At 39.0% G+C, this 13,311-nt stretch overlaps 1 protein-coding gene across 1 annotated transcript; it reads left to right on the top strand.

Annotated features, from left to right (window-relative positions):
• Window positions 1-4,297: 4,297 nt before the first annotated feature.
• LOC105039598 (glutamate receptor 2.7) lies at window positions 4,298-9,617 on the top strand. Its single transcript, XM_010915799.4, has 5 exons — window positions 4,298-4,700; window positions 6,212-7,518; window positions 7,613-7,925; window positions 8,022-8,428; window positions 8,801-9,617. The coding sequence occupies exons 1-5, from the start codon at window positions 4,421-4,423 to the stop codon at window positions 9,389-9,391; spliced, it is 2,898 nt and encodes a 965-aa protein (XP_010914101.1). The 5' UTR covers window positions 4,298-4,420; the 3' UTR covers window positions 9,392-9,617.
• The last annotated feature ends 3,694 nt before the right edge of the window (window positions 9,618-13,311 follow it).

Genomic DNA, 13,311 nt, shown 5'->3' with positions numbered 1-13,311 from the left:
TGGCATTTAAGAGACTGATAGATTTTGCGTGTATAAAACAGGCACCACGGTAGTCTCCTTTTTTTCGTTTCTCTGACCTAATTAAGTTGGGCGGCCCAGAAATCGTCTGTAGTTGTCTGGGGAAAAAAAAAAATTATTTTTGATCCTCTTCAATTAGAAAAATAATAGCCTATATTGTATGCACCACCATGACCGTGCACTATCTATAATCGAGTGGTCGAGGTGTATTGATGTGGACTAACCATCACGACGAGCGGAGGATGAATGGAAGCCGTGCTAATATATCCCGATGATTGGCGGCATGCATTAGGATCGCTGGGTACATAGTGCATGCCATAATTTTTCCTCAAATTATCCACGCAGCATATAAATTTCTTGTACTTTAACTCCTTCAAGTTGCTTTTCTTTCTAATGGCTCCCTCCGCGCCATTCATGAACAGTGGAGAGGATCTAAACGCAAGTTATAACCAATTCTATTCAAATGGAAGTGTATGATAAATAGAATTAGTGTTCAGGACCCAGAAAAGAAGCGGATAATGCCTCCTGCATTGCCGCGCAGACCACGGTGCCCGTTATGTATTCTCTAAAGGAAGGTTAAATATCGCCGCCATTGTAGCGCAGGCCGGGATGGCGAGCCTAGACCTCTCACTGGAGCTAGGCATCGCGACAATGTGGAAACAGCGTTTAAATCCATTATCGGACCAGAGCACGGCTTCAGGCTGCTTCAAAAGAATTGAAGCTGGGCTCAAGCATGGGAATTTAAGCTAGACTCCTTTGTCTGTTGTACCTCAAGCATGGAATCTGAGTCCCTTTTAGAAAGCCAATCAGCTGTTGCTGAGCTGATTGGCTTCTCTATGGAGATGAACAGCTGATTTGCTTCCGAGACAAGGTAGTAAGAAAAGCCTCAATGTAAGATGCAGGCATAATACAGAATTGGCTCTCCGAAAGAACAACCCATTTTCCTTGCCACACTACAAAAATAACCCCTAACATGCTCTCTTCAAGATTTTCTGAATGTTCGTTCTGTTGGATTTTCATTGTAACAAGGCTTTATTGATGGAGGAATTTATTTAGGAAATTATACTTCTACAGGCAGATGATACCTTTAAATTTTAAAAATAAATGAGCACAAATTTGTAATTTTAAATTAGATGTTCAGGACTGATAAGTTATTAGTATAATAAGATGTCAAGACCATTAATTGTCTAGAAACCTAGGTGGATGTAAGGGTGTCTGGAGTTAAAAACATCTTACCAAATTATTGCACATATATGGTCCATAGTAAAGATATAAAAAGCATCATATATTTATAAATAGTGGGACCATTAACTATCTAACCTCTACCAATAATGTAATGTTGGATTTAGTTATTTGTATTTATATATACAGTTTTTCATAATCGAATGACCTTTGACGTATTTGGTCAATGTAATGTGATCTCGCATCAATCAATATCTTGGGAAAGTGAGACTAAAGAACAAAGTTTAGTCACATAGTATATACGACAAAAATACAGGAAGACAACAACATCCAAAACTCACTACATGCGCGCACACCAAGTTACAGCATAGTAATTTTTTTAAAAATATGCCAGGAGATGAATACGTACCATATGATCTTTTGGTTCACCATATAAGCAGTTGAATGCCCACTCCGGCACCAAATGATTCTTTAATTTATGGTGGGAATCAGGGGAAGGAATTCATGTGCATGATACACATGAACCACAATACAGATGGCTGTGAATTTGTGATGTGATTAAAGCTTTTTATTATTATATGTATGATATCATTACTGTAACTTCAGTTTCGAGAGGTGAGCATTTCTTTTTCTTCTATGAATAAATTCAATTTAGCTAAGACGCGAGTAGATAAAAGGTGTGGGATGTGCAAAGCTTACTCTGGATCCCATAACATCAAGTCTGTGAAAGCAATAACGATGCACATAGCCAGGGAATTTGATATTAGAATGAATAATTGAAATAACAACCATTATTGTTTTCCAAAGATGTGTTATGCCTCTCAAATAAAATACCAGAGTAATTGGCACATAGTATTTTGATTTTGTCATTAATATTGATTGAAAATTAATTCCCGCCCTATAATTTAAATAATTGTCTAATGTTTAATCCCCAGCCTACACACCATTGATACAAGTCAGCACCATACCAGCGTAAGTGCATAAATGTGCACAATACATGCATGGCTTTGTGCAAATTTTAGTGTGAATAGAACGAATATAATCGCGTGTGAAAGCAAGTCTTAGTGTGAGCAGTATTATTATAAGCGTGCATGAAATATTAATGTGCATGAAGAACTAAATATTAAATACTAAGTGTATAAGAATTGGATATAAATTAGTAGCCAATTACAGGACGGGGGTATAAGTTTGCGCATAGCTATCACTGCTCTTTGGGGGCCTCATATTCATGTGGCTTAACTTGGTGAGCGAAGCTTATATTTATTTAGTTGGTATGCTGTTGGGAAGGTTCTTATCTGATTTTGCTATGTTCATAAAAGTCCACAATGTTAGTCAATTAAATGAAATTAATCGAATTGACTAAATAGATTTTTTTACATCATTAGATTCTCTTATATACGATCAATTGTGCAAATGTTAAATCAAATTATTTCAAGTCAAGAGAAGTTGTAGAAAAGCTTCATTTGATGTGACACTCATAGAGTTATGCTCATAGTAACAACCCCGTCAACCTTCCCCAGAAGAGTTCGCTTGCTGTGGTACTTTGAAAATGATGATTGGAGGCTGGTGCAACCACTAGGTTATACCTGAATTTGCTGTAACAATTGCTTAGTAAGTTTTGTGTTAGTTCTAAATTTTCTGACCATTATGGTCAGCCTAGTGGGAAAGTATTGTGAAATGTGCTAGATGAGATCATGCAATGGCTTTAGAATTTTTGCTTCCCTTAGCTTTCATTTTGTTTGATTCAAACCCTTGAGTTGATCCATCTAGCCAATCGGGGATCTCAATCAAGCATTGGGGCAACTCAAAGATTGATAGATTGTTTTCTACAAATGTTCAGCTATGTTATCACCTCTGGGTGGATGAGCATAAATATTATTAGCAACCTGAGCCTCCCATTCCCAACTTGTTAAAAACAATCATTATCATAATTTCATAGTTCTTAAATATAAGTACATACTTTGAACATATTCATTGTCTTGAATTCAAGTATAGTCAAGAGCATGGTAGGAATGGTAATGTGACAAGTAAACAGGATCTCCAATATTTATATCATTTTATTTCTGATACTTATGTAAGAAACAATTAATGAGGAAGATGATCATGATACTTTTATTCAAGTCAATTAGCACGATAACTGCTTATAATTAGAATATATCAGAAGAAGACTCTTGAGACATTGGTTTTACTAGTTATTATTTTAAATTATTGATCCCCTGTTTATTTCAATGCGGTCTTGCTCATCTACACATATAAAATCACATCAACTTGTGCATTATACATCAATAAAGAAAAAAGGATCGTTCACCAATGTCAATGATTTTATTCTTGATGGTATTATAATTACTAACTCATAACATTCATTATTTCATTTCTAGTCATTGTGGTCTACGGGAATACCACAAATCAAGATGAAAGATGGGTCAGTATTGAAAGGCTAGCGACAACCCATCGAGTTCGCGTTTCCATTAGATCAGTCGCGTCAACATCTTTGCCTAAAATAATTCGGTGATAGCGAAGGAATCTTGTCTAAAATACGTCGGCGATGGGAAGGAAGGAATCATGGTCTACAAACGACCGCGCAAGTTTAGTAGTTGATGCAAGTCTGGGTCATGAATACCGCCCGGTGAGACTAATGAACAGTGCCCACCAACCGGGCTCGCTCTTCCCGTCAACACTGCAGCAGCCTTGTCAGGCGCAAAATACTGAAGCGGAGACGGCAACCATCCTCAGTCATTGGTCGAGAAATTATTATGTGTACTCGATCCAATGGACCAATCCAAATCCTGAAGCATACGTATGGTGGATAACAAGCATCCCTTATTTGATCTTGAATTATTTAAATATAGAAAATAATGTGGCGAGTGATTATTATTAGACTGGTCTACTGGATCGGCTCCATTCATAAACCCTCTGAAGTCAAAGTCAGTGATTCATAGAAGGCCGTGTGCGGTTGCTTCATGCACCAGTATCATCCCAATGCCTTAGTTTCAGTTGCTTGCCGTGGTCTTATCTAATTTCTAGAGACAGAGACAAACCGACAGGTCCCATCTAGTCTACCAATCTCCATGTGTTATAAGATTCAAAGGCCCATGCCATTCCATCTCAAGCTGTACCTTCGTTTCTTTCTTCTCCTAGCTAGTCTCTGATCCTTTAAACCTCCTACAAGGGGAAGGGGAAGGATAGTTCATGAGTTGGATTGGAGAGGCTTTAGGTCTAGATGGAGAGGCCAACCCACCTTCTTCTCGTCGCATCTTCCTTCTTGGTGTTCTTCTCTTCCTTTGTGAGCCACCAAGCCAGGGAGGTTTTGGCTCAGAATGGGAGGATATCGGTTGATGTTGGTGTAATTCTTGATCTTGGGAGTATGGAGGGGAAAAGGTGCCGGACCAGCATCTCCATGGCGATCGATGATTTCTATGCTGCCCACCATAACTACAGAACCAGGATAATTCTGCACACCAGGGACTCAGACGGAGATGTCGTTGAAGCAGCCTCTGCAGGTATTTTGTCTTTAATTATATATTTTGAGAATATAATTTCTAAATTCTGTCGGTAGTATTTCTCATAATTTGTAGAGAGTGGATATAATGAAAGATAAAACTCACTGGACAAATCCGAGATTGCTTCTCAAAAATTGGCACTCCCAATTCTTAAAAAAAAAAAAAAAAAATTCATGTGCTTGCTTATGGTTCCGAATCATAAATATTGCGGATTAGGAATAACTATGCCCTTTGGAACGGTTATTCTGTAAGCAATTCCTGCTTCTTGTTACGCTAAACTTTCTTCATAACTATAGGCAACGACGCATTTCTCCATAGCCAAAGAGTGAAGAGAAATAAAGTTATTCCTACTTTATTCTCGAAGTGAATGCAGCTCTAACTCTGAACCTGCACGAAGACCCATGGGTGCCACCTCCTTCGTTCTTCCATTTCTTCCATGTTCTTCCATAAACATTGAGCCACTATAATACTAAAGAAAGGTCTGCATAGGAAAAGTCAACACGTTCTAAGCCAGTACAACTTGCTGGACATATTTGAATGCCAACTGGAACAGACATCTGTCTAGATTAGACCTGAAACCAGATCAGATACCAATATACGTGTATTTGTTTTGTTTGAAGAAGATAGATATAAATATAAATATTAGTCAGATACAAAAACTCATATCTATATTTATTTTAAATAAATTTGAGTATAAATTAGATTTTTAAAAATATGAATAAAAATATAAATATAAGTTGAATAATAAAATTTTATGATCATAAAATAAAAAATATCATTAAATAGATAATAAATCAAGTTAATACTGTGTTAATATAATCATATATATTTAAAAAAAATTATGAATATTATATAAAATTAAATAAGATTATAAATAGAATCAAATATTCGAATATTAGTTAGAAAGTTATCAATTAATATTCATATCTATTTTTTTCAATAAATATAAATATTATTATAAATCTTAATTGGATAAATGAATTTCTATCAATATCCTGATAGATTCGAATATGAAAAATGAGTTCATATAAATATTATTTGGTCCACTTTCACCGTTAATATAGGTGCAATGCAAGAAGCCAACTTCCAACCCGCTGACTATTCAATGATACCAGAAACAAATTTAAAGCTTGAATCTGTCCCTCTTTTTTTTTTTTAAGTTCTAAAGATTTTGAGAACTGCTGATTGGAAAACCATTGTGGTTCTTGTAAACCAAGAGCCTATTATGGAGCTTTGACTCGTCAAAGTACCGGTGGGTGAAGCAATTGCTAGTATGAAGTAATTGCATGAAAAGTCGTAGCTCTAGAAACAAACATGTCGGCTCGGAATCTTGCGCAATAGAACAACTGGCGAGACTAATCAGCGGTATTCATGGTCCAATCACAGGCTAAGATCAAACCTAGCCCACTTGCCACAAACGGTGCAACTTGGTCTAACCCAAGAAAAGAAACGAACACGAAGCCAAGAAACAGATGGAAAATTGCTAATCGTCCTCCTTTTCGTTGCTGCAGCCGTGGACCTGCTGAAGAACGTCCGAGTCCAAGCAATCATCGGCCCCCAGACCTCATCGCAGACAGAATTCGTCGCCGATCTCGGCAACAAGACGCAGATCCCCATCCTCTCCTTCTCCGCCACCAGCCCTTCCCTCTCCTCCGCCCGGACCCCTTATTTCGTACGCGCCACCTTCAACGACTCCTCGCAGGTGGGCGCCATCGCCGCCATCGTCGAACAATTCGGATGGCGGGAGGTGGTCCCCATCTACGCGGACTCCGACTACGGCGCCGGCATTATCCCCGCCCTCACCGACGCCCTCCAAGACGTCGAGGCCCGCGTCCCCTACCGCAGCGTCATCTCCCCCTCCGCCTCCGACGACCGGCTCGACGAAGAGCTCTACAAGCTCATGACCATGCAGACCCGCGTCTTCGTGGTCCACATGACGCCGCGCCTCGGCTCCCGACTCTTCCAGCGGGCCCAAGAACTCGGCATGATGACCGACGACTACGCCTGGATCACCACCGACGGGATCACCGATCTCCTGGATCTACTCGATCCGACGGTAATCGATTGGATGCAGGGCGTGATCGGGGTGCGACCTTACGTTCCGAGATCCAAGGAGATCGTCAATTTCACGACCAGATTTAAGGCGAGATTCCGTCGAGATAATCCCACCGTCGAACCGACGGACCCCACCGTGTTCCAGTTGTGGGCTTATGACGCCGCTTGGGCGCTGGCGCTGGCGGTGGAGAAAGTGGGCGCCTCGAGTCCCTTATTCCAGCAGAAGCCATCACAAAATGGGTACAATTCCGACTTGGCCAAGCTGGGCGAGTCCCAGACCGGGCCAAAGATTTTAGAAGCCATCTCCAATACCCAATTCCACGGCCTAGCCGGCGAATTCCGGCTAATCGATGGGCAATTGCAGTCGTCCGTGTTCGAAATAGTGAATGTGAACGGGAAAGGGGGGAGGGGGATCGGATTCTGGACTCCGGCATCTGGGATATCCCGACTACGGGTAAGTTCCAAGAATAAGACGGGATTAAAGCCCGTTATCTGGCCAGGGGACTCCACGACGGTGCCCAAAGGGTGGCAGGTTCCGACGAATGGAAAGAAGCTCCAGATTGGCGTGCCCGTGAAGCAGGGGTTCACCGAGTTCGTGAACGTGTCTCAGAATCCATTCACCAACGAGACGACCGTCACCGGTTATTGCATCGATGTCTTCGAGGCCGTCATGAAAGCGCTGCCGTATGCCGTTCCCTACGAGTACGTACCCTACACTAATGTCGAATCCTACGACGATTTGGTGCGACAAGTCTTCGAGAAGGTCAGTAGAAAGAACACTTTCAAACTTCAAGTAATAGCATTCTTGATTAATTTGATATCCGGGTTTTCTCATTGATTGCATAAATGAGATGCAGAGATTTGATGCCGTGGTGGGGGACGTGACGATCATAGCCAACCGGTCATCATACGTGGAATTCACACTGCCGTACACCGAGTCCGGTGTGATGATGATCGTGCCGGTGAAGGAGGACAGCACAAAGAACATTTGGATCTTCCTGAAGCCATTGACCACTGATCTTTGGTTCGGAAGCCTGTCTTTTTTCTTCTTCACCGGGTTCGTCGTGTGGGTGATCGAGCACCGGATTAACAAGCAGTTCCGGGGAACGCAGAGCCAGCAGCTTGGACTCATCTTCTACTTCGCCTTCTCCACCCTCGTCTTCGCCCACAGTTCGGTGATCAATTCTCATTCCTTTGTCTCTCTTAATTAAGAGATTATTAGTGTATTAGCTAATTACTTTTATTGGATTTGGACAAATTTTCCAGGAGAGAAGCTCGAGAGCAATCTATCGAGATTCGCAGTGATCGTTTGGGTGTTTGTGGTGCTCATTCTGACATCGAGCTACACGGCGAGCCTGACTTCGATGCTGACCGTGCAACAGCTCCAGCCAACGGTGACTGACGTGAACGAGCTGCTAAAGAATGGAGAACATGTTGGGTACCAAGACGGATCATTCGTGTTGGGGATGCTGAAGAAAATGAACTTTAAAGATGACAAGCTCAGGAACTACAGTACAGTTGACCAGTATGCTCAGGCTTTGAGAAATGGGAGTGCTCATGGAGGGGTTGCAGCTATCTTTGATGAGATTCCCTACCTCAAGCTTTTCCTATCAGAACATTGCGCAGACTACACTATGGTGGGACGAACCTACAAGACTGATGGGTTTGGCTTCGTGAGTCCCATTTCTCTACCTTTTTTCAATGGATTTGCACCGTTATCAGATAATTACATAACCATCACATATCTTCATGAGAGATGCTCCTCACAGAGCAGGGCTTACAATGCATCGCACCTTGTTGTATCATTTGCCATACTTTTTCCTCTCAAGCCATTCTATTTTTTTCTGTTTGAACAAAAAAAAAAAAAAAAAAGAGGAAATGCTGCACTGAAATGTGAGCAAATGGTCTGATTTTAGCTTTAGCTCACTGAACTAAAGTATGACGAACATGTTATAACCCTGACAGCAAATAGGTCCCCAGAAAACTTATGTTTCATGATTCAAACCCTGGAATTTGAGATAAAAAATCTGAATTATGTTTCACAGGTTTTTCCAAGAGATTCTCCTCTGGTGCCTGATGTCTCGAGGGCCGTCTTGAATGTGACAGAGGGGGATATAATGACGAGGATCGAAAAGGCATGGTTTGGAGATCAGTTAGCTTGCCCAAGCCAGAGCGATAGCTTCAGCTCCGCAAGTCTCAACTTCCAGAGCTTTGGGGGCCTGTTTCTCATCACTGGAGTCGTCTCGCTGCTTGCACTGTCGATTTTCTTAGCCATTTTCCTCTGTAAGTACTGGAAAGAAGCCACTACATCTGAGAGTTCCCTCTGGAGAAAAATAGTAGCATTGGCCAAGTACTACGACAGCAAGGATCTCACTTCCCCTACTTTCAAGAAGAAAGATGGAATCGTTCCAAACAATGGGGAACTTAACCAAAGTGGGAATGCTCAGGGCGCTGCAATCATGCCTTGTTTTGATGGTACGCAGAGTCCCATGAGCATCTCTAACCATTCTGACGTAAACTTTGTCTCATCAGATGAAGGAATGTTCTCTATAGAGCCGGCTAGTCCATGGATTAGATCGCCACCGGCCGAGGCATATGTGGAGCTGTCTGAAATCAGGGAAGGGAGAGATGTCTGAATCTAGGTTGTCTGTCCCATTTAATTTGATTGTTCCATGTTGTTCGTACATGAGATCAATGCCACTTAATTGTGAATAGGCTGTCCAAAGATCAGCAATGCCACGTAAAATTAATACTGCCTCAAATTCGGCAGCATTTGGCTATAATGGAATCAGCCCTCAATAGGCTTATGCTGTAATGAATTCTTTGCTTCTTTGATATCGAGCTTCATGCAGCCCGATCCAAGCCTTCGTCTCTGCTCCATTATCGTTGGGAGATTTCTGTCACTACACCTTCCACATTTATGCTGATCTTCTTTATCACTGTTTCATTTTTTTCCCCTGACTTTATTTTCCCTTGCCTTTGCTCTTTTCTTTATACTGATGCAAGTATTATGTTTAATAAATTGGGTGGCTAATTGAGCTCATAGCTCCTTAGCTTCCTTTCCATCCAGAAAAAAAAAAAAAAAGAAAGAAAAAATCACCGATTTGCAAGCAGCTAGGATTTAGCTTAAAATATGGCTCCCTTGATTTAGACAAGCCAAGTTACAGCTATGTCTGGCTTGCTTGTGATCATCCAGATTAAATTCAAAATATAAATAAATTACTGGAAATATTAGATGCTAATTTAATCATTATTTACAAAAAAAGTATTAAAATATAATTAATCCATATAAAAAAGAATGTAATTCAATTACAAAAATTGAATTATAACCCTGATAATTAGCTCAAAATAGACATGTGAAAGCCCTAAGGAAACTCAAGCACTCTCCGGATCTCTTAAACAAACTGGCTCTTGTACCAAAAAAAGAAAACCGGCTTCATTTAACTTGACATAAGGTATAATGTTATACCACTAATTGGGTTTGAGTCAGCCAAATAGAAGTAATTGTATATCAAAACCTCACACTGGAAGGAAACGAGCATGAGCCTGCCCATGGCACGCTCTGAGCTGCTCCTCTACCACGAGATCTATGTAAGCCCAAGAGGATAACTTTAATTGGATGAACAATGAAAGCTATAATGTCTGCTAGACCAACCATTTAAAGTTAAGCCAGATTTATTTATTTCTTTATGATTTGTTTGGTGAACAAGAGAATATGGAGAGATTCCCTCCTATTCTCGCCAAAAGAAGAAGAAGAAGAAGAAGAAGAAGAAAGAAAAAGAAGAAAGAAGATCATCATACTTGCAGTTATTCTTTTTTATCAACAATATTCAGCATGTGAGCCTCTCAAAGAAGGATGTGAAGATTAATGGAGATGAACAGAACCAATCGAATCCTAGATGGAATGGGCTCTCATATCCCTTGCTTCGTTTGTCCTAGTGGAGTTTCATGGTGTTAGCAGAGAGAGAGAGGACGTACAGCCGTAGAATGCTGTTAGCAGGATCTAAAATCCCAAGGGCAAACAGAGAGAGAGTTTCAGGTTTCTTAAGAATTCTGGATTAGGATTTAAAGGTCTCACATTGACTTCTATTTTCTTGGAGCTCCCTTTAAACGTCCCATAATCTTTTTTCTTATGTGAGATCGCAGAACAAGTGAAAAGAGATTCACCGGCATCAGAGGCCGACCGAAAGAAAAGGCATTCCAGTGGCTTTCCCAGATACGAGACAGAGAAAGCGACCTCCAAAAACTCAAATATCAGCCCCACTTCATGTTATATATGATGGCTATTGCAGAGGGGAGATAATATAGGCATGATATAAAAGTCCCATAACATATCTACTACCATATCGCATATCCATCGTCATCCACGTTATGATGTTCGACCATTTCTTTCAGGATTAAACGAATGTTCGGCCAAGCTTACCTCAGCTGCCGTCTCGAACGATGGTTGAAAACTATTATAATCGTTCAAAAAACAGAGCAAAATCTCATGTTGCGGCCTTAAGTTTCCTTCCGGGCCCTTCCCAATAACAAAGTCAATTTGAGGACACTCATACCGCTATCCTCAAAGGTGGGAGCCGAAAAGCTCACGAGCCATCGTTCGCCCAAAATCTAGACCATGCGAATATGTGATATTTCAGTGAAGTCTTTTTGACTCATCTAGGGATAACTTTAATACGTCCAAGTTATATGTCAAATCCTATATTTTACTTATAAATTAAAGTAGCGAGATCTTTTTATTTATTACTTATTTGCTCAACGATAATGCAACCTAAAGAGGCGATGATCCTCGCAACTAAGAAATACAGTGTAATAGAAGATGCGTACAAGTGGAGTTGCAGCTATTGTAGTTGCATGTTGCTAAACTTCTAAGGACTCGTTTGGTTGACGGAAAGTGGAAAGGAAAAAAAGGTATTTCTTGAGAAGTGAAGAAAAAGTCTCTTATTTGGTTGGAGTTTTAAGAGGAAAGAGTGAAAAAAGTATTTCCTATAGGAAGTCACTTCCTACATTTCATGAAAAAAAATGAAAACCCATGGAAGAGATGGATTTTGGCACTTCTCATGTCATAGGAAGTGGTAGTACTTTTTTCTTTCCTAAAATACCCTTTTAAGATCTATAGTTAAAATTTAGTAAAATATCAATGGATGGTTATGATGAAATACTGAATAGTAATATAATATTATCTTAATATTTATATAAATATAATATTAATATTTATTATATTTTAATATTATTTTAATATTTATATTAATATAATATTTTTATTAATATTAATATAATATTTATATTAATATAATATTATATTTATATCTATATTAATAAATGTATTATATTAAAATATTCATATTATATTAATATAATATTAATATATTAGTATTATATTAACACAATAAATTATTATGGTCTAATATTATATTATAATATATTAATGTTATATTTATATTAATATATATATAATATTAATATTTATATAAAGTTTATGAGTAAAAATATATAGTTTTATATCTACTAAGGATATAATTGGTATTTTACACAGTTTTTTCAGAAAAATAGATGCTTACTCAAACATAAACTACTTTATAATAAGTCATCTTTACATGGTCAACCAAACATACCAAAATCCTATTCTCAGGAAATAACTTCCTGGGAAGAAAAGTTAGATAAAGGTGAGAAAAAATTGGAGTCGAATTAAAATTCAAAAGAGTTTGAATTGCAACAAACTCCAACCCTTATCTTGTTTTATCTGGTTTGTGCGACAACTATAAAAATGTCACAATTTTGTGTGCCAAAAGAAGAGAACTCTTCACCACAAGATACTAGAGAGAAATAGGGTCAAAAACACTTTTTTGGAACGTGAGGATTGGGTGGATTTCCTTCCTCCTTGGCGTGAATAAAAGAGGAGACCATTCTCCTCTTGGGTGAGAGACCTAGAACTGTTCTAGGTTTTTGGATGATGAAAAAATCAAAGAGAAAAAAATTTTCATCTAAATTTTCTTCACCATCCATCATCCTTCTCTGATCCATCTTCGATATCGAAAAGGTTCGAGATGATCGAAAAAAGAGATCAAGTCATCAGAAGCCGATTGGACGAGCTAGTACTCCCACGGATGGCTGATTGGTCCGAGAGACTTCGTGTAGACTATCCATAGAGGTCGGACATTTGTGCGGTTGTTCGGCATCAGCGAGAGCTTCATACCACGCTTACCAGTAGTGGAGATCATCAATCTGCGAAAAGGTGATCAGTTCTAAACTCTACGGATATAATCTGAAGATTAAATCAAATTCAGAGCATCGATGTGATCGATGCAGTTTTCTATTTCATTTCAGATTTTATATGTAAATTTTTCATGTCATAGATCCTTAATAGTAGTTTAAATCTGATCTAAGGTATGTTTAGAAGATTAAAATATTTAATTTTTTATTATTTTACGATAAAATTTTAAAAATATATACTTTAAACTATCCATTTTTTCTTCAATATGGTAAAATTTTATGATTTAATGCAAAAGGTTTACATAAGAAATTGTTTCATAATCTTAACCCATATTGATGCTAT

Source organism: Elaeis guineensis, chromosome 1, assembly GCF_000442705.2.
Source record: "Elaeis guineensis isolate ETL-2024a chromosome 1, EG11, whole genome shotgun sequence".
Lineage (NCBI taxonomy): Eukaryota > Viridiplantae > Streptophyta > Magnoliopsida > Arecales > Arecaceae > Elaeis > Elaeis guineensis.
The sequence above is the reverse complement of the archived record's forward strand: the minus strand, read 5'-3'. Positions and strand labels throughout refer to the sequence as shown.